The sequence below is a fragment of the Neoarius graeffei genome, chromosome 8, assembly GCF_027579695.1.
Source record: "Neoarius graeffei isolate fNeoGra1 chromosome 8, fNeoGra1.pri, whole genome shotgun sequence".
NCBI lineage: Eukaryota > Metazoa > Chordata > Actinopteri > Siluriformes > Ariidae > Neoarius > Neoarius graeffei.
Genome location: NC_083576.1, coordinates 81,015,907 through 81,038,289, shown reverse-complemented (window position 1 = coordinate 81,038,289; position 22,383 = coordinate 81,015,907). Strand labels below are relative to the sequence as shown.

The following is a 22,383-nucleotide window of genomic DNA, read 5'->3' as shown; positions in this document are numbered from 1 at the left end:
AGAAGAAAAAGGCAATATAGTGCAAAAATAAAAGCAAAGCAAGCAAAAAGCAACAAAAACAAAACACCCAGTATAGAAAAAAATAAAGGTAAATGTAGTGCAAAATAGGTAGTGTAATGCAAAAATAAGGCAATGATCCGATGTAGCAGCAGAAGGGCAGTAATGTGCGAATGTGCAATGTAACCGGTCAAGGAAACAGCAGCAAAATGGCAGTAATGTGCAAATATGTGCAAACAATTTAACCAGATGCAAAGCTAGTATCGAGATACTAGCCTTAGAATTACTTGGTATCAGATCAAAAAGAAAATCAGTGGTATCACCCATCCCTTCTTTTACACTGGGGCAGCATGGTGGTGTAGTGGTTAGCACTGTCACATCACAGCAAGAAGGGTCTAGGTTCGAGCCCAGTAGACAATGGGGGCCTTTCTGTGTGGAGTTTTGCATGTTCTCCCCGTGTCTGCGTGGGTTTCCCTCACAGTCCAAAGACATGTGGTTAGGTTAACATGGGGCAGCCGTGCCCTAAAGGTTGGGCTGCAGTGCCCTTCAGTAAGGCACTGTAGCAGAGCTACCCACTGCTCTGGGTACGAGTACATGCATGCGTGCATGTGTTCACTGCTTCAGATGGGTTAAATACAGAGAAAACATTTCACTCTGTTTCAGTGTACCTGTAATAAATAAAGTCTTCTTGTTCTTAATTTCACCATATAAGGTTTGAAAAGAAGGTGGCGCTCCACAGGGTCGTTAGGGCAGCAGAGGAAACAATAAGCCGCCCCCTCCCCACCCTGGAACAGATTTACACCTCCAGATGCCACAGGAAAACAATGGACATTTCAAAAGATCCTTCACACCCTGGCCATGGTCTCTTCCACCTTTTGCCATCAGGCAAGAGATGCAGAGCAATGAAAACCAGGACAAAGCGCCTAAAAAACAGCTTTTATCCCAAAGCAATCATGACTTTAAACTCATCTCATCTCATTACCTCTAGCCGCTTTATCCTGTTCTACAGGGTCGCAGGCAAGCTGGAGCCTATCCCAGCTGACTACGGGTGAAAAGCGGGGTACACCCTAGACAAGTCGCCAGGTCATCACAGGGCTGACACATAGACACAGACAACCATTCACATACGAAAATAATGTTCTTATCAATCTACTTCTTTTTAAATATGGATTTTTTTTCCTGACAGTAATATCTTCATTTTATTGTATTTCCAATAAAATAAAAGAGGTTCACATCAGGGCGGCACGGTGGTGTAGTGGTTAGCGCTGTCGCCTCACAGCAAGAAGGTCCTGGGTTCGAGCCCCGGGGCCGGCGAGGGCCTTTCTGTGTGGAGTTTGCATGTTCTCCCCGTGTCCGCGTGGGTTTCCTCCGGGTGTTCCGGTTTCCCCCAAAGACATGCAGGTTAGGTTAACTGGTGACTCTAAAATTGACCGTAGGTGTGAATGGTTGTCTGTGTCTATGTGTCAGCCCTGTGATGACCTGGCGACTTGTCCAGGGTGTACCCCGCCTTTCGCCCGTAGTCAGCTGGGATAGGCTCCAGCTTGCCTGCGACCCTGTAGAAGGATAAAGCGGCTAGAGATAATGAGATGAGATGAGGTTCACATCAAAATTTTACATGCTATATATCCAACAAATTTATATTTCTCTAAATTTGTAAACATTGAAAACAAATGCAGTTTTTGCAATATGGAACCAGAAACCTTAACTCATTTATTCTACCACTGTGCCCAATCTATCAGTTTCTGGTCTCAACTTGAACAATATATAGTGTGTAAAATCAAGATAAACATCTTAATTGACTGTAGAAGTGTGATAATGTATTTTGTCCATGGAGAAAATGACATCACCTTTATTACAAACCTATTCATTTTGTATGGCAAATTTCACATACACAAATGCAAATACTCCAAAACTCCACCTAACTTTAAAAGTTTCTTGCATGAGTTTAAAGAGTACATGAAATCCCTTACACTAATTGACACTAAACAAAGCACCACATCCACAGATATATACGAGAGGTTTTTCAAAGAAGATTAATGTATTTGCTTTCTGTTTCCTTTTTTGTTTGTTGTTGTTTTGTTTTTTCCCCTTTTTTGTCATTTTCTCATCTCATCTCATTATCTCTAGCCACTTTATCCTTCTACAGGGTCGCAGGCAAGCTGGAGCCTATCCCAGCTGACTACAGGTGAAAGGCAGGGTACACCCTGGACAAGTCACCAGGTCATCACAGGGCTGACACATAGACACAGACGACCATTCACGCTCACATTCACACCTACGGTCAATTTAGAGTCACCAGTTAACCTAACCTGCATGTCTTTGGACTGTGGGGGAAACCGGAGCACCCGGAGGAAACCCACGCGGACACGGGGAGAACATGCAAACTCCGCACAGAAAGTCCCTCGCCGGCCACGGGGCTCGAACGCAGGACCTTCTTGCTGTGAGGCGACAGCGCTAACCACTACACCACTGTGCCACCCCTTCTTGTCATTTTATTTATTCATTCATTTATTTATTATCCTCCCTACTTCTTTAAGTTTACTGGCATTACTAATAACATCCTTAATTTAGATTTAGAGTCAATTTAGAGTCACCAGTTAACCTAACCTGCATGTCTTTGGGGGAAACCGGAGCACCCAGAGGAAACCCACGCAGACAACATGCAAATTCCGCACAGAAAGGCCCTCGTCGGCCACAAGGCTCGAACCCGGACTGTCTTGCTGTGAGATGACAGCGCTAACCACTACACCACCATGCTGCCCATATATATATATATATATATATATATATATATATATACTGTATATATATTTTTTTCTTATCAGTGCAATCTGTGTACATACAGAACCAATACAATTCTGTTTACATTCTGTTTATACTATTTTATCAGTGCAATCTACATATAGAACCAATACAATACAATTCTGTTTATACCATTTTACCAGTGCAATTCTGTATACCTGACTATTTTTATACTTTGTTTTTATTTTTTCTATAACTCATGAGTTAATAGTACCTTCAATTTCGTTGTACCTTTGAAAAAGTGACAATGACAATAAAAACTTATCTATAAATAAAGAAACCTAAAATATACACATGACCTAATTTTATAACGAAAAGTTTTCACGTGTGTCAAAACAACATATTATTCATTTCAAAGTGAAGTTACGAAGAAGGTAGATTTTACTTATCAGTTCCCATGAACCCTTTGGGCTATGCAAATTAAGTTGTCTCTGATTGGTCAGGATGGGACGCGACTTTGCGCTCCCGCTCTTTCTGACTGACTGACTGACTTGAGGGGAAACTCGTTAGCCAGTTAGCTCGCTCTTCCGTCATATTAATCATTTTAAAGTTTCGTAAAATTTTTTTGTGAAGTGTTTTTTAACTCATACAGGAGAAAAAATGGGCTACTTAAAGCAGATAGACGTGGAAAATTTCAAGTCGTGGAAAGGAAAGCAGACAATAGGCCCGTTTAAGAGGTTCACTTGCATCATTGGCACTAATGGTTCGGGTAAGTTAGTTATAGATCTGGGTCTGTCTCAGAAACCGGGTACTGTGGGGAACCCCACTAAATATACTCACAGTCAAGAAACTATACGGGTTTGAATGGTGATGTTGGTTTAAATTTGAAATAAAATGATGAAAGAAATAATACAGATAAAACCAGGGGCGCAGATAGGTTTTTTGAACTGGGGGGGACTGAGCTGTCAGCAAATGATTCCATTTTGTGTGTGTATATATATATATATATATATATATATATATATATATATATATATACACACACTACCGTTCAAAAGTTTGGGGTCACTTTGAAATGTCCTTATTTTTGAAAGAAAAGCGCTGTTCTTTTCAATGAAGATCACTTTAAACTAATCAGAAATCCACTCTATACATTGCTAATGTGGTAAATGACTATTCTAGCTGCAAATGTCTGGTTTTTGGTGCAATATCTCCATAGGTGTATAGAGGCCCATTTCCAGCAACTCTCACTCCAGTGTTCTAATGGTACAATGTGTTTGCTCATTGCCTCAGAAGGCTAATGGATGATTAGAAAACCCTTGTACAATCATGTTAGCACAGCTGAAAACAGTTGAGCTCTTTAGAGAAGCTATAAAACTGACCTTCCTTTGAGCAGATTGACTTTCTGGAGCATCCCATTTGTGGGGTCGATTAAATGCTCAAAATGGCCAGAAAAATGTCTTGACTCTATTTTCTATTCATTTTACAACTTATGGTGGTAAATAAAAGTGTGACTTTTCATGGAAAACACAAACTTGTCTGGGTGACCCCAAACTTTTGAACGGTAGTGTGTACATGTTATTTCACCTCCCTCACTGCTATCACCAGGAACTACTGTACCTGCAGGCCAGGACAATGATAACATTTTAACATAGCCTATGGAAATCCAAAGTTTACACATTATCATCACGCACAGAAATTGCAAAACTGCAAAACTAGTTTTAAAACCACTAAGTTCCAACTGTTAAACATAGCGAGAGGCTGGGCTATGTGTGTGTGTAAAGTGTAAACCAGTGCATCCTGACTTTCTAACTATGCCTGTGTGTTGTGTGAGCGGCAGTCAGTCAACGACTCTTCGCAAAGTTTCCTTATGAAACAATATGCTCGCTGAAATTATGGCAGGGAACGCCAGATTAAACATTAAAACTGCCTTCTGAGCACTGTATCTACAGGCTACCACCGAAAGAAGGAGGCTACCAGAAAGGCATCTCTACTCCGGACGATTTTACTTTCACTACGACATTACTTTGAACAGACTATCAAAAAATTGCAAGGTGATATGATAAAGTAAGGCACAGTTTACTTACAGTCGTTTTTTTTTTTTTGTTGAAAAAACGATGCAATCGTTTTCTGCCTTTTGGCACCCTTCATCATGCCGTGTTGGGGTCCTGAACTAGGAGGCGCTGTCCCCGATATGCCTGTCAAACTTGTTGTGGGTAACCATAGCAACCAAGCTCGAGCTCGCAACCTGTGCAGTCTGCGCAGTTGCAACTACGTCTGTACTGCTGTGCACCTCAATAAACCGAATGGTAATTAGTCTTTTGATTTTTCCGTGAGGTTTGCCTTATGCAAAGAAAGACAGCATAGACGTTTTTTCCTCCCTATAAGTGGGGGGGACCGAACGAGGTGAATTTAAATCTGGGTGGGACGAATCCCCCCCGTCCCCCCCTCTATCTGCGCCCGTGGATAAAACTAAATCTTTGATGTGAATACTCTATCAGGGATCGAAACGGGAATTTGGGAGCACTGGTCCATTTGGACCAGAGCCTCTCAGAGGTACTGGTCCGTATTTATAATTACAAATTTCAAGCCAATTTTATATATTTATTCATATAATGCAACCATATTATACATGAGTGATCAGTTTCAACTGTCTATAAACTTCTTCCTCAGTCATCTCATTATCATCACAATCTTCGAAACCCTCATCCAGATCATCATCATCTATCGGGTCATACACCACATCATGCTGCGCCTCCTCGTCATCTTCATCTTCCACCTCCTCATTCTGTCTCTCCTGGGGCTCTACATCTCCTGCCACATACTCCCTCTCATCACCTGCAGGCTGAGCAATCGCATGCTCTGATTGGCTACTCTAATACTAGGATATCAGCTTATATACTGTGAGTAGAGAAAAACAAAATGGTGGCTTTGTTACCAAGTATTTAAAAGAAACAGTAATAAGGGCCACATACTTGTTGAGCGATATCCGTTTGTTTTGATAGCTGTCAGAAATGTCAAGCCGAGGACTTTTAAACTTCGCGGGGGTCTAATCTATCTGACCAATAGCGGTTCAAGTTACATTTGTCTTCACGGGCAGCAATGAAAATGAACGGGAAGAAACGAAACTTCGCGCAGCCATGCTGCATGTAGCGGTGTATACTGCGCACGCAAACAATATGGCGGCGCCCGCGTCTATGCCAACTTGACAAATGTCTCACAAAATCTATTGAAATTATTGTAAAAAATGGTAAAATAGACCAAGTTCTGCTTAAAATGGGCGAGAATCGTTGATAGAAACCATCGAGGCAGTGAGTAGTTTGATATATATAGCGTGGCGAGCCAGTCGCCCACTCGGTCGAGTACATGTTGTCACTAGTCGCCTGTACCCTTTCCAACTCGCATTGGCGAGTGGGCGACCGTTCGTTTCGATCCCTGCTCTATTCAGAATTTGGCAAAAATTCTGCAAATTTGTGGAAAAATAGCGGCTTGATCTGGGACATGATAAATGGTCGACTCCATCGCATTCCCTTAAAAAGGTTGTAGTCCACTGAAAAGTCTACAGTTATCACTAATTGTATTTTAAGTTGTAACTTTATACACCTAAGGATTGGTGCACTCACAGAATAATCATAACCGTAATAAAACATCATGCAAAATATTCGATCACCGTTGTAACTCCATTTCCCACGTACCCAAAACCAATACAGTCGTGTGTTTTGATCTAAACGGAAAGCCTCAGGGTCAAGGTCATTACCTCACCAAAAGTAGTAACTTTTTCATCTTACTTTCATATTTCATAGTGTTTGCGTATTTTTGGCCAATATTTTGCAGCCATGGTCAATTTAGATCGAACTTTTGATAGAATCTATGGCCATTTTGCCCCGCCCCCACCTTGCGCTCCATCCGGTGCAGTAGTGATGTCCTGTTGCTCACGTGCCGCAGCAAAGACCCGCGCGACCTTCAGCCGGTACAGTCGCTGTTCTTTTACCAGCGCCGTTATTCTCATCTTTCCGGTGTGTTCTTGATTTTTCCATTGTGTCCTATTTCTCCATATCAAATACCCAAAATGTATCATATTATTCATATTTAAGTGAATAATCAATTCAGTCATCATAACTTGGCATTTTTAACCCAAGCAATCAAAAAGAGGAAATTTATTCAATATTTTCACTCATCTGTGAAGGAGGGGCTTTAATTCTTCATGATGTAGTTATTAGTGTGCTTGCCAAAGGCAAGCACACTATTGTTCTTCTTAAGTTTACTTATTCTGCCTTATTCCGACACGTTTTTTGGATCCACTACTCCTCCTAGGGCGTTCGAGATAGAGACACCGTTCCAACTCTGAGACGTCTGGCCCGAAGTGGTGTAGTGTGCTTGTATACAGCTTTTGGATCAACGCGCCCGTTCTCTTGTTCTTGTCGGGTTTTTTTTGTTTTTTTCCCATAGAGAATGAATAGGGCTCATGAATCGAATCGTCCTACTCGGACACGCTCCATCGCAGATGCACCAAACCTCATGTGATACTTTAGGCCAACTCCCCCGACACATACATGCAATCGGTTCTGACCCGCACTCATATTTTTCCTTTCTTTTTGCTCATCCCTTTTTCCTCCATAGGCTTGCATTGATTTTTGGCCCCATTGAAAATGAATGGTGTTTCAGGAGAAAAACTTTCACTCTCCATCAATTTTTTTAACCAAGTGACCAAACTTCAAGAAACTTCACTTAATGCCTCAGGCCAAGTCCCCGCACAGATCCATCCCCTCATCTGAGACCTGCACTCGTCTTTTCCTTGGTTTTCACGCATCTCTTTTTACCTCCATAGGCTTCCATTGATTTTGGGCCCCATTCAAATGAATGGAGTTTTGCTGAGTAACACTTCACCACACATCCACCAAACTTCATACGGCACCTCAGGCCAAATCACCATCACACACATGATATCGGTTCTGACCCGCACTCGGCTTTGTCTTGCCTTTCATCCGTCCATTTTTTCTCCATTTTGCCGCTAATCAATGGAAGCTTGACTGAGTCATTCCTCCCTTCCCCCACAGGTGATGATGCATTTGGCAAGGATCTGCTCATTTGAGACTTTGACAGCAAATCAACTTCAACTCAATGGCCACTTTATTAGGAATACTTACATGCACACACGATAGCAATTAGCATATAAGCATTCACGTGTTACCATGCTAGCTGTTAGCATGTTACCCATTATGATATCATGCCTGCTGTTAGCTCGCGAGTTGTTAGCATGTTCACCATTAGCATGTTATCATGAGAGCTGTTAATATGTTAGGGTTAGCATGGTAGCATGCAGAGTTAGCATGTTTGCTGTTAGCGAGTTCGCCTGAGCATGTTAGCATGCTAACTGTTAGCTGTTAACATGTCACCCTCAGCGTGTTAGCATGCTAAAAGTTAACATACTAGCCATTAGCATGTTAGCCTGTTAGCTGTTAGCATGATAGCTGTCAACATATTAGCCTTAAAGTGTTAGAATTTTAACAAATAGCATGTTAATCATTAGCATGTTAGAATGCTAGCTGTTAGCATGTTATCCATTAGCATGTTATCTATTAGCATTAACATATTAACATGCTAGCTTTTAGCATGTTAGTATGCTGTTAGCATGTTAGTATGCTAACTGTTAGCATGATAATTGTTAGCATGTTGGCATGCTAGCTTTTAGCATGCTAGCATGAGAGCTGTTCTGCTACAGCTCAGCAAGCACACTTTGCATTTTCTCTGCGGAAATGCAGTCTAGTTTTATATGTAAATCAATTTTACAAAAGCATTTGAATTGTAATCAAAAAATTTTCCACAGTGGAGGCCAGATAAAGCAAGATGCTATCTTTATTCTTATTAAACATGACAAAAGAAACATTGAGTGTTAGGTAAATGCAAAAAAAAAATAGTAAATTTAGAAAATTCATTTTTTGACCATAATGTCCCAAATGAGAGACCAGTTTCTGAGACGGACCCAAATGTTTAATCCTGAAAACAATTAAGAAATGACATTGTGTTAAAATATAACGGTTGTAATTGTAAAGGTAAGTCAAATGTGATGGATGCTCTGGGGTTTGTGATGGGAGAGAGAGCCTCCAGTCTCCGAGTGAAGCAAGCCAAAGATCTGATTCATGGCGCCCACATCAATAAACCGGTCTCACGCACCGCCTCAGTCACTATGCGCTTCTGCAACGATAATGACGAAGAAACGGTTTTCTGCAGAACGATATCCGGTATGTTTGGGTTCAGTACTGACGTTTCTGAATCACTACAGTGCTCAACACTTTATCTGAAGCTGTATTGTTCTGGGTTTCATTTCAGGTGACTCCTCTGAGTACCGAGTCAATGGCAAACAGGTGGCACTGTCCAGGTACACAGCCGAGATGGAGAAGATCGGCATCGTGGTGAAAGCCAGGAACTGCTTAGTGTTTCAGGTCAGTGACGGAAAAAAAAAAGTTCGACTCTTTTCAGTGAATCGACTCAGCTGACACATTTGACTCAGATGAACTAAACAAAAAGAGTCGACTCTTTCGGCTTGCAAACGGCTCACTGCCTCAGTGACCGTTCAGTTCAATACCCTATGTGCACGCCAGAACATGACATAATTTCCGCTAAAATGTCAGGATGGTTGTAAACATCCGGTAGCCATTGAAAGCGCACACTGTGCTGTCCATAGCTGCCAACACTCCCGTTTTTTCCGGGTTTCTCCCGTATTTCAGACCCATCTCTACATGTACTAAACATGACATGTAAACGGACAAAATTATCCTTTCAACAACATGCGGACACCAGGTCTAACCACCACTGCTGTGTGCCATTCTGCACAGCATCACCTAGGTCCAATTCTCACCTGAGCTTACACACCTTTCCAAAGGACTCAGAATTGCAGAAACAGTGGGTTGTTAAGATCAGGAGAGATCATTTTATCATCACAAGTACTTCCTGAGTGTGTTCGCGACACTTTGTCACTCATGAGCTGATCCAGCCTCCCACTCCTGCTGGACGACGACGACGACTGCGACCTGGAGCTGTTCCTGTGCTTTTTCATTGGAATAACTATAATATCCCAACCCCACGACCTGGAGTATGGGAAAGAACAGAGCGTCCACCCAACACCGACTTAACAGAGATGCAGACTGACCCTGATGATGATGACCCATGGCCGTGTCATAAACACAACTACTGTGCCAGTACTGAGCCTGCTGCGCTTGATCTCTCCCTCAGTGAAAACAAAGAGCTACGCGAGGAGATATCAAGGCTCCAAAAACAAATCGAGGAGTTAACCGTATCTATTTTCTTCATAGATCTGTAGCAGTGGGCCCTCACTGTTATCTCGTTAGCCTTATTTTTGCCTGATACTTCCATCAGAAATACAAGCACGTTAAAAAATAGGCATTTCTAGTAACATGGTTAAACTGAACCAGGACGGCCAAAAGACAACAGTCACATCACTAGGCTGCCATCTCAAGCTAGCTAGAATTAACATTAGCGTCAGCTACTTACCTTCAAAATTGCAGAGGTAGGACGAAACGTAGAACTTGAAACCCTTTTCAAGTTTACTCTGCGGCGTTGTACTTGATGCTCTGATGATATGACACACATCGTTAACAGTAAACTTCGGTAACTCCAAGAGGCACCTTGTGAACTTCATGGACTCAGCCATAACACCAGCACTTCTGCATACCGACCGGAAATATCGTACGATCCTTACACCAAACGAGGAAGTGATGCATGCACCGAGGCCATAGGCCATTTGCAGGAATTGGTCACGTGTCAATTTTCCCTATAGCAACAAACCTGTGGTGGGCAAGCTAACTTGACATTCCTTGACAACCATAAGAGTTTGACTGGCGATGCGAAGCAATCCATTTCTATAATAGCTGTTTTTACCTTTTCTACTGTCATTTTTTACCCAAATTTTCATGTGTACTTGGAAAAAGTTTGTGGTTTTAACTTCTGTCTTAAGTTAAAGTGAAAAAGTTAAAGTGAAATTGGCCGTAAAAGACAGTTTTTTGGACTCAAGTTGGTTGCCGCTGAAAGAAATTCACATACGAAATGGTGGATTTCTCAGGTATGTTTAGAACTTATAAATTTCTCCTTTTCTATCTTTATCTATCTTCTTCTCCGTGCTCTCACAGAAGGCGGTCGCATTTCTCTGCCTCTCCCTTTCCTTATCTTTCCTGCTTCTGCTTCTGCTGTCTTGTCTGTCTATTGTCTATACTTTTGAGAGACTCTCTCCGCACTGCTCTCCAAACTAAAAATCATGGACTTGATAAACTGGTCTCTTCACGCAATTGACACAATCTTCTTGACGAGAAGCCTGGGTTCAGGGGAACCGGCCTGTCCTGCCGGAACGTTCACAGCTGGCTACACGATGGACGCGTGGGAGAGGTGGCGGGTCGTGTGCCTGGCGATTCTTTCTGTGGAGGACATTGAAGACATCTACCTGTTCGGAACCATGATTACAGGACTTTTGCTGATTGGATTAGGCATTGCCCTGGTTTATCGAGGAAATCAGAAAACGGTGACAGCTGTCCAAAGCCCCATAAAGCTGCCCGACATGATTGAAGCGGTGGGCAGAGCTGTCAGCACTCAGACTGTGGCTATTCAGAACTTGAACTGCAACATGGATAACATCATGGAGAAGCTTTTGGCTTTGCAAAGGAAAATGGATTGATTCGGAGACCAGAATGGACAAACAGAGTAGTCGTGTAAAGGAATGTGTCTACTCGCCCCAAGACCAAACAATCCCAATCTTATCTGCTTTCGGCTCCCTCAGACAGCACTGGCCTTGGCCAAGGCCGTTGCTGGGACAACAACTCCCCCCCTGAAGATCACTGCTGTTAGACTCTCTCGTATTCCTTCCCCCACTTCCCATGGTCGCCGCTTTTACCCCCAGTGTGACAAGTGGGTAAGCGCCGTCTTCGGCTGCAGGACCGGACTGCTTGTTTGCGCTGGGTTACCTATACCTCTGCGCCTCCCCCCCTCCCCCCCTCCCATGATCGCCCCTTCCCTCACCCCCTTCCCCCTCGAGTCCCGAGTAGGGATGTTAACCGATGACCGTTTGACCGGTGGTTGACCGAATCAACGTCAACCGGTTAATTTTTTTTTGGTTGTCGGTGAAAAAAAAAAAATTGTTTTGAAGCTGCCGATTTTGGAGCGGAGAACCTGTAATTCTGTGTTGTAAACGCTTGGGGCATGCCATGCGGTGTAAGGACGACAGCTGACAAATCAGAAACACCCATTCAGTCATGTTCCGCCCTCCCGCCCCAGTTAAAGACAGCTGACAAATCAGAAACACCCCATTCAGTCATGTCCCTCCCCCTCCCTCCCGCCCCAGTTAAAGACAGCTGACAAATCAGAAACACCCATTCAGTCATGTCCCTCCCTCCCGCCCCAGTTAAAGACAGCTGACAAATCAGAAACACCCATTCAGTCATGTCCCGCCCCAGTTGAACACAGCTGCCACTCGGCGAAAGAAAAAAGTGTAGACACAGGCTTTTTAGCTTACAAATTACTATTCTGGTTTTTTAAAATTATTATTAGAAGGCACATGGAGTTTAGTCCTGCCTGGGCCAGTGCATTCTGAAAGTATGTTTCGGTCTGTAGCCAACAATGCATGTTATTGCAGATCATATGTCTCCACACAAACTAAAGGCGCAGATGCCGACTTTTTCATGGACTGTAACGGCATTTGCTTATGTAATAATTTTAATACAGAATTTACTCTGAGGCGGCACGGTGGTGTAGTGGTTAGCGCTGTCGCCTCACAGCAAGAAGGTCCTGGGTTCGAGCCCCGGGGCCGGCGAGGGCCTTTCTGTGCGGAGTTTGCATGTTCTCCCCGTGTCTGCGTGGGTTTCCTCCGGGTGCTCCGGTTTCCCCCACAGTCCAAAGACATGCAGGTTAGGTTAACTGGTGACTCTAAATTGACCGTAGGTGTGAATGGTTGTCTGTGTCTATGTGTCAGCCCTGTGATGACCTGGCGACTTGTCCAGGGTGTACCCCGCCTTTCGCCCATAGTCAGCTGGGATAGGCTCCAGCTTGCCTGCGACCCTGTAGAAGGATAAAGCGGCTAGAGAGAATGAGATGAATTTACTCTGATTAAATTATTCAGACACTCCAACGCCCCCCCCCCAAAAAAAAAAAATCGGATCTGCACGAGCCGTGAAAAAGGCGCACCGTTTGCATCCCTGTTTAAGCTCATAGGTTAACCGACTTCAACTGGCTAATGAGGCTCGGTGGTCGGTCAAGATTTTTTTTAGTTTTCGCCATCCCTAGTCCCGAGTCATGTGTCAAGTGTGTTATTTTGTGCTTATGTGCTGAGGTGTTTTTTTAATGTTCCCACACTGTACTCCCCACAGGAGCATAGTGTGGGGGTTGCTTTTTTCTCCTCCCCTCCCCTCATGTTACTCTGTATTTTTCATCCCTCTCTTCCTGTCCTGTCTACTCCTCCTGTGTCAGTTGTATGTATGTGTATATGTACGGACGGGTTGACGGCTAATTTCGCTGGTACTTGTGACTAAGTGACAATAAAGGGTTCATTCATTATCATTTGCTTAATGTGTGAAGATTCTTGAAAATAAATACAGATATATCTGTAGATGTGTTTTTAGCTGATAAGAAGCAGATTTATTCGCGTTTGAGGCCATTTTACATCCTAAAACTTTGCGTGTGATATATCTGTATTTATTTTCAAGAATCTTGGGGTGCCCGTGACCCCCCATTTGTCAGACCATGCATTTTTTCAATAGCTGCATAAGAATATTAGAAAAGCGCCCACTGTAATTTTTCTAACATTTTTTAAAACTAGATTGTCACCTCAGCCTCATTAGGGTTTCTATAACCTTGTACGGACTTCCTGTGGCTTGGGTGCGAAAACCCAGTTCTGCACAAGCGCAACACGATCGCACTAGAAAGCGTGGTCAAGCTGCCAGTGTAGCTGCAGTCTTTTTAGTTGCGAATTACGAGTATTTCCTCTTGTGTTAATAATTCGTCATGTCAAAACAAGCGAAACTTTCCTCCTTCTTTCGACGTGAAGAGAGAGAGGTAAGCAATTTATGATATATTTTTCCCATCAGCGTTGCATTTTGCGGCTTCGAAGCTAAGTTCTACTGCGCCGTTTCTAGAACACAACATCAAGAAAACATGGAAGAAACCGCAATAATGGAAGAGCCAGTTTCTAAGCTACCTAAAACTAGCAATGGTGATTATTTTTTGTTACATATTTTTCATAGTTCTATTCTAGTACCAAGTCAATTTTTTTATGATAAAACAGACTCAAAACAAGATGAAACAGCTCGCAACATGAGATGAAAGAATGATGCAAAGACCACGTTCTTTTCTCAAATGTATTCAATGTATTTTTTCATTTACAAACCTGCAGGTATGTACTCAGGCTGCCAGTCAGTGTGTGACCCCCCCCCCCCCCCCCCCCCCCCTTTGAAAAATCCTAGCTATGTCCATAATAATAATAATAATAATAATAATAGTAATAATTAGGGGTCAAAATTAACTTTTGAATGTACTTGCCCTCAGGGCAACCAACCCCAAAAATTTACTTGCCCGCATGCATGTATCAGTTGCCCTACTTTTTTGCAGGTTGACTGGGTAAGTAATTTGCATAAAAAGCAATCTGGATGTATATTATAGAGTATGCAATAAAATATTTCAACTTGTTTTGCCATTGTTTGATTACTGATTGATAGAAATAAAGTTTCATCATGATGAACAGTAAAATAACTAGGTATAACTACTAGTATCTTCTATTAAACATGTTAAACAGTCAGAAAACATCATGTCATCATGGTCAAGTGTAACTGATCAAATCAGAATTAAAAATCAGTCCAAAAAGACGCTTCGTTCGTTCTAGCCTACGTGACAGTGACGCCTCGTGTGAATAATCATAATATCATGTAGCGCCATCTCGCGAATGGAAGCGTCAACTACCGCAACGAACCAAAGTCAAGGACAAACGAAAGAGAAGACGGGAAAAATAAAGTTTTCGTTCTGTTTCTGTTAGGAATCACAACAACTTAATTTTTCTTGGTAAAATAGACATTCAAACACAGTTGTCCGACGGACAACTAGTGATAATTTTATTGTTGCCCGAGTATGAGAATGACTTGCCCATGTCCGTCGGTACATGCTTAATTTCGACCCCTGATAATAATAATAACAACATTCTTTCGGATCGGATTTTATTTAAAATGCTCAACATCCTTGTATTAATGTTTCATCCTTGTATCAATACTGCCACTTTTGCACAGTTTTTATCTTCATTTATCACAATTCTTGTTTTTAGCACTATTAATGCACATTCACATGTACAAAGCAGAAATATAAATACATATTTTTTTATCGTTACATTTTTATCTGTATATTGGATAGTTGGCTTGTTCTTGGGATTTTTTTTTATTCTGTTTTATGTTGTACAGTGTGTCTTTTTCTTTTCGCATGTCTGATAACGTGCTGCTGCAACACATTTCAAAACGTAAAAAATTACAAAACAATTTACCAGCTTGGGATCAATAAAGTAAATCAATCTATCTATCGATCTATCTATCGTTATCATCCTGCTGACAGTGTTTTAGAGCCACTGTTAAAGGAGAACTGAAGTAATTTTTAAACTTGCTTTATTTCTTAATTAGCGTGTTATTCAATTACGTTTTCGGTTTTAGTAACCTTATATCATGACTCGTATTGGCAACTAATCGCAATTAAATATTATACTTATCGGCCTATTCGGTTTTTAGCCGTGTTGAATTTAGTTCGTTTGGTCCACGGCAGGCGTCGCTTATCCATGCGATCTTCACGAGACTTGTGCGAGACTTCGAAACGTGAAGTGTCAGCCAGGTGTCAGTGCTGCCATTTTGAAAACTGTTTTCCAAATGAAATATTGCACAAAAACTAGTTTAAATGACGATTACTGCCGACTTTTTTCAAACTTTCCTGATTGCTATCAAAACAAACAAAACTTTCGGCCTGATTACATCAGCGTTCAAAAGAGGGCACACGCGTCTTTTGACAACGTCAGCAGATGTTGGTCACTTTGATTTCCGCTGTACGTTTTATTTCTGTCCTACGATGTCTCGCACAGGTCTCAACGAATCTCATTTACGGCCATTGCTTTGACATATGGACTGATGTACCGGTATTACAGAGTATATTTCAAACACTCATAACTTGCTATAGCAGCGACAAAATAGCGATCAAAAATGCATTCCTATATTTAATAAAATGAGATAAATAGAATTTTGATAATAAAAAATTTGCCTTCAGTTCCCCCTTAAAAAAAACAAAATACAAGGCTTCGAGAATAGTCATATTTCTATATAAAAGTCATAATATTATGAGAATAAAAGTCAAACTATTTCAAGCATCAGTCAGTCAGGTTCAGTGCCCAAACTGATAATCTGCATCATCAGTTTTTCTTTGGCTAATCAGACATAAGGTACACCACCACTCTTGCCAGAGCAGTTGGGAGTTAGGCACCTTGGTCAAGGGCACTTAAGCCAATCCTGCTGGTCCAGGGAATCAAACCAGTAACCTTTTAGTCCCAAAGTTGTTTCTCTAACCATTAGGCTATGGCTTCCCCCAATTCCAAGCTTAAAGCGGTAATATTTTGAGAAAAAAAGACAGTGTTATGAAAATTTTTTTTTCAAGAATAAAACGAATGTTTTGAAAAAATGCGTCAGAATATTACAAGGGAAAAAAAAAGTTTAAATATTTCCTGAATTTTGAGAATGAAGTCATAATAGCCTACTATCACAGAATAATGCATATCAAAGCAGCAAGAGTAAAGAAATAAGTTACTTTACAAATAAAGGAATAATCAATCTTCTTGCACATCCACACCAAATACTTCTCATCTCATTATCTGTAGCCGCTTTATCCTGTTCTACAGGGTCACAGGCAAGCTGGAGCCTATCCCAGCTGACTACGGGCGAAAGGCGGGGTACACCCTGGACAAGTCGCCAGGTCATCACAGGGCTGACACATAGACACAGACAACCATTCACACTCACATTCACACCTACGGTCAATTTAGAGTCACCAGTTAACCTAACCTGCATGTCTTTGGACTGTGGGGGAAACCGGAGCACCCGGAGGGAACCCACGCGGACACGGGGAGAACATGCAAACTCCGCACAGAAAGGCCCTCGCCGGCCCCGGGGCTCGAACCCGGACCTTCTTGCTGTGAGGCGACAGCGCTAACCACTACACCACCATGCCGCCCCCCACAAAATAGCTATACAATGTAATTTTATGGAGCAAACATCTGCATCAAAGTAAACGGTTTGTTTTTGCCACAGGCAGTTTACTTTGACGCAAATGATTACTTGTATTAGAAATTTGCAAGTAATTTATTTTAAATTGCAATATGTTTTACTTTACACTAGCACAGATCATCACTGCATTGCTCTAGTATTTCTAAAGATGCCTTTGAGGTATGCAAAGTGTGTGATGTGGGCTGGTGTGTATTGTGTATATTTCAGGGTGCTGTAGAGGCCATCGCTATGATGAATGCAAAGGAACGCACAAAGATGTTTGAACGCATCAGTAACTCCTTGGAGCTGGCGAACGAGTACGACACCAAGCAGGCAGCACTGCAGAAAGCAAAAGAGGACACACAGTTCCATTTTAATCGCAAACGGGCAGCCGCTGCAGAGAAGAAACAGGTGTTCAAGGACAAAACTGAGGTATTATGGTGAAGAATTATCTTTTTCGAATGCAGGTTGGGATAATGCTCTCACGACATGCCATCATGTGTTTAGGCAGAGAAATATCAGGCACTGGTGGAGCAGCTCAGTGAAAGCAAGCTGCAGCTCAGCCTTTTCCAGCTTTATCACAATGAGAGGGGTATTAATGCGCTCGTGGAGTCCCTGAGAGAGAAACAGGAGGCTGTCGCTGTCAAAAAGAGCGTAGTGGAGGAGTTGGAGCAAACTGTGAAGGCTCAGAAGAAAGAACACGGACGCCTGAGCCGAGAACTACAGAAACTAGAGAAGGAGATCAAGTGAGAGATCAAGTATTTCATAAAACCACAAAAAAAAAAAAGCACAACAAAAACAAAAAGCAAGCATGGAAATGGTTTGACACTGTGTGTCCCCTGCCTGTCCTCTTCCAGGTCCCAGGAAGAAACCCTAAACCATCAGAGGCCTCAGTACATCAGGGCCAAAGTGAACACCAGTCACCACCAGCGCAAGGTTGATGAGACACGCACCAGCCTGCTGAAGAGCCAGAAGCAGGAAGCCAAGAAGGAACAGGAGCTGCAGGAGTTGGAGACAGAGCTGCAGGAGCTGGAGAGGGCTTGGAGAGTTTATGAGAGGGAGATAGAAGAGCGGGCAGCTCAGAGGGGCGAGGATGTGCATCTGGAAGAAGCTCAGGTTGGACAGAGAGTGGGATGAAGGGATGTGAATGATGAGAAAGAAAAATGACCATTTTGAATACATTTTCAATTGCCACCACATTATCTAGCGAGGGTTTGTTCAGGATTAGGTTGTTTGGTTAAACAGTCCTGGATGGAGGCATAACGTTTAGACATGCGTTTTGTCGTAGCTGGAGCGTTATAAGGAGCTGAAGGAACTGGCCAGGAAAAAGGGGGCTGTCTTATTTCAGAGGGCTGAGAAGCTACACTGGGAGGTGAAGGCTGATCAGGAAAAACTGGAGTTTGACAAAAGGCGAACAAGTGAAGTTGAGGTGTGTGTGTGTGTGTATTACAGTATATTACCATTTGTATTATCACTATGCCTATGTTCAGTAGTGGTATCAGTCTAATTATATTGAACTGCATAACAAAGACAATACCTTGCTAGATTTTGATATATAGTGTCCCATGTTTCTGGGTTGTTGTTTTTTTTGCCTGCATGTGTAGGCAAACATTAAGCATGCTGAAGATCATCTGGACGAGTTAAACAGGAGGGCAGGGAAACTGGAGGAGTATGCCATCACCTCTAAGTATGTTATCCATCCTGGAACCATGCTCTTTAGTGCATTTTGGTGGTTTGACCAGAAATTATACAGGCATGTTATAAACACATTTCAGTTATTTGGCTTTTGTTAGATGTACCAGAGCAGGAAAAACACTTGATAAGTTTATATGGTGATTATTTTTCTATTCAAAGTAATAGTTTGGCAATTTAGCAGATTAAAATCGGTGTCCTCGTCAGCAGGAGAACATTTCTGAGTGACAAATAATGGTTTTAGATGCTCCATATGGGTCCATAAAAAACCTTCCTTTGACTGAAGAAGGGAAATATTGGGGCGGTTTTCATTCTGTGTATGTTTTTTTTTTAAATTTAAATAAAGCTCTTTGGGTCTAGCTGAAGAAACTAGTTATCCCTGGCTGATTAAATTAATAAGAAGGATTTATAGATGGACAAAAATAAAATGTGGCGAGAAAGAATGACGATTTCTATTAATCTCCAGGGTTCTCCACTTTCAAAAAATAAAAGGTGGCAGGGCCCCGGTGGACGAAGCTGACAGACTTTAGGCTTTTTTTTTTTTTTTAGATATTTTTCGGGCTTTTTTCACCTTTATTGGATAGGACAGTGTAGAGACAGGAAGCAGAGATGGGCCAGAATCAAACCCAGGTCCCCGGATTTATGGTGTGGTGCCTTATCCACCTGAGCCACAACGCCCCTGGACTTTGGGCTTTTTTTCACAGTGAAACTGGCCAATAAACGGATAGGAAATGCTAAATCATTGTTAAAATCATTTTATGAAAAATTAACACATTCTTACTGTACATATCATCTTTATTGTCAATGTGAGACTCATTTGACATTTCAGTTGAGACTGATCCGCCTGTTCCGCATCCCTGAATTAATTATATTTTTTTCTGTGTGTGAAAAATAAATGAACTTCCATGCATAAACAAAATACCCAATTACAATAAATGCATACATTTTTTACAATGCACATAATGTTAATTGGGTGAAACCACTCCAATCAATGCATGAGCTGGTGCGCGTGCCCGAGACTGGCACTACAAAGCCACCCCGGCGTCCGTAGTTCGGGTCCTTTGACCCAGGAACCCGGAAGTCCTGCAGTAAACAAACAAACAGTGAAGCAATGGGAAAATGCAGCTCTTGCATACACGATCACAGATACGTAAAATAAAAGACCTGAACTTAACTAATGTGTGTGTGTGTGTGTGTGTGCTGTTCTATGATTACTGGAACTGCGTATGGTCAGAAAAGACAGTTGATAAGCGTAACCGGTGGACAATAAAGCTACAATCCGAATTCCAAAAAAGTTGGGACAAAGTACAAATTGTAAATAAAAACGGAATGCAATGATGTGGAAGTTTCAAAATTCCATATTTTATTCAGAATAGAACATAGATGGCATATCAAATGTTTAAACTGAGAAAATGTATCATTTAAAGAGAAAAATTAGGTGATTTTAAATTTCATGACAACAACACATCTCAAAAAAGTTGGGACAAGGCCATGTTTCCCACTGTGAGACATCCCCTTTTCTCTTTACAACAGTCTGTAAACGTCTGGGGACTGAGGAGACAAGTTGCTCAAGTTTAGGGATAGGAATGTTAACCCATTCTGGTCTAATGTAGGATTCTAGTTGCTCAACTGTCTTAGGTCTTTTTTGTCGTATCTTCTGTTTTATGATGCGCCAAATGTTTTCTATGGGTGAAAGATCTGGACTGCAGGCTGGCCAGTTCAGTACCCGGACCCTTCTTCTACGCAGCCATGATGCTGTAATTGATGCAGTATGTGGTTTGGCATTGTCATGTTGGAAAATGCAAGGTCTTCCCTGAAAGAGACGTCGTCTGGATGGGAGCATATGTTGCTCTAGAACCTGGATATACCTTTCAGCATTGATGGTGTCTTTCCAGATGTGTAAGCTGCCCATGCCACACGCACTAATGCAACCCCATACCATCAGAGATGCAGGCTTCTGAACTGAGCGCTGATAACAACTTGGGTCGTCCTTCTCCTCTTTAGTCCGAATGACACAGCGTCCCTGATTTCCATAAAGAACTTCAAATATTGATTCGTCTGACCACAGAACAGTTTTCCACTTTGCCACAGTCCATTTTAAATGAGCCTTGGTCCAGAGAAGACGTCTGCGCTTCTGGATCATGTTTAGATACGGCTTATTCTTTGAACTATAGGGTTTTAGCTGGCAACGGCGGATGGCACGGTGAATTGTGTTCACAGATAATGTTCTCTGGAAATATTCCTGAGCCCATTTTGTGATTTCCAATACAGAAGCATGCCTGTATGTGATGCAGTGCCGTCTAAGGGCCCGAAGATCACGGGCACCCAGTATGGTTTTCCGGCCTTGAGCCTTACGCACAGAGATTCTTCCAGATTCTCTGAATCTTTTGATGATATTATGCACTGTAGATGATGATATGTTCAAACTCTTTGCAATTTTACACTGTCGAACTCCTTTCTGATATTGCTCCACTATTTGTTGGCGCAGAATTAGGGGGATTGGTGATCCTCTTCCCATCTTTACTTCTGAGAGCCGCTGCCACTCCAAGATGCTCTTTTTATACTCAGTCATGTTAATGACCTATTGCCAATTGACCTAATGAGTTGCAATTTGGTCGTCCAGCTGTTCCTTTTTTGTACCTTTATCTTTTTCAGCCTCTTATTGCCCCTGTCCCAACTTTTTTGAGATGTGTTGCTGTCATGAAATTTCAAATGAGCCAATATTTGGCATGAAATTTCAAAATGTCTCACTTTCGACATTTGATATGTTGTCTATGTTCTATTGTGAATACAATATCAGTTTTTGAGATTTGTAAATTATTGCATTCCGTTTTTATTTACAATTTGTACTTTGTCCCAACTTTTTTGGAATCGGGGTTGTACAAACACCCGCAGAGTTATTTGGTTGCTGGCTAGCTGCAGCTTGTAGCTTACAATGTTACTGTGTGTCAGTATAGTGTAATGTGGTATGGTGTAGTGTAACTCAGGGATAGACCTGTATGCATTCGTTAAATGGTCTTCTGCATGTTAAATAGTTACAAAATTATAATAGCGCGAATACTTTACGATTTATTTGGTGTATACTGATGAAGTTACGTTTTTTTATTTATTTTTTTGGCCACGGGAAGGGTGGTGGGCCAGAATTATAACGTGGTAGTGCGCCACTTTAAAAGCGCCCGTGGAGAACACTGATCTCTATGAACGACCTTTTTCTGTGCTTGAAATTCACTTTTGTGCTCCTTGTACAGTTTATGAAGCTTACGCAGATTTCTGTGGGGGGAAAAATGTGAATTTCTCGTACTGTCGCGCAGCAGTTCGAACCAATCAGTTTTAGAGAGCATACACTTAGATAAGATGTTGAATTACTGTTCACCGAGCCTGTGTCTTTTGTAGCAAATCCCTGGACGAGCTGCGGGAGCAGGAGCGGAGCTTGGGGGAGATGTTGGAGCGCGGACGGTTGCGGAGGCTGGAGGTGAACGAGGAACTGGGAGTGGTAGTGCAGGAACTTCAAAATGCTCGCATGGACAGCCAGGAGAATCGGAGACAGCAGAAAAGAGATGAGATCCTTGAGAGCCTGCGCAGACTCTACCCGGATGTTGTGGTATTGCATTGCCAACATCAAGAGAAGCCTGTTTGAATTAAAAATATTTTTATGTTGAATATGTTGCATGTTAAT

At 42.1% G+C, this 22,383-nt stretch overlaps 1 protein-coding gene across 1 annotated transcript in view; it reads left to right on the top strand.

Annotated features, from left to right (window-relative positions):
- Positions 1 to 3,399: 3,399 nt before the first annotated feature.
- smc1b (structural maintenance of chromosomes 1B) overlaps positions 3,400 to 22,383 on the top strand; it is a 68,427-nt gene continuing 49,443 nt past the window's right edge. The window contains exons 1-9 of the mRNA XM_060928324.1: positions 3,400 to 3,508; positions 8,793 to 8,981; positions 9,070 to 9,182; positions 17,244 to 17,447; positions 17,523 to 17,761; positions 17,873 to 18,131; positions 18,304 to 18,444; positions 18,620 to 18,702; positions 22,101 to 22,308. Of these exons, the coding sequence (XP_060784307.1) occupies positions 3,400 to 3,508; positions 8,793 to 8,981; positions 9,070 to 9,182; positions 17,244 to 17,447; positions 17,523 to 17,761; positions 17,873 to 18,131; positions 18,304 to 18,444; positions 18,620 to 18,702; positions 22,101 to 22,308 (1,545 nt within the window). The remainder of the gene's footprint in view (positions 3,509 to 8,792; positions 8,982 to 9,069; positions 9,183 to 17,243; positions 17,448 to 17,522; positions 17,762 to 17,872; positions 18,132 to 18,303; positions 18,445 to 18,619; positions 18,703 to 22,100; positions 22,309 to 22,383) is intronic.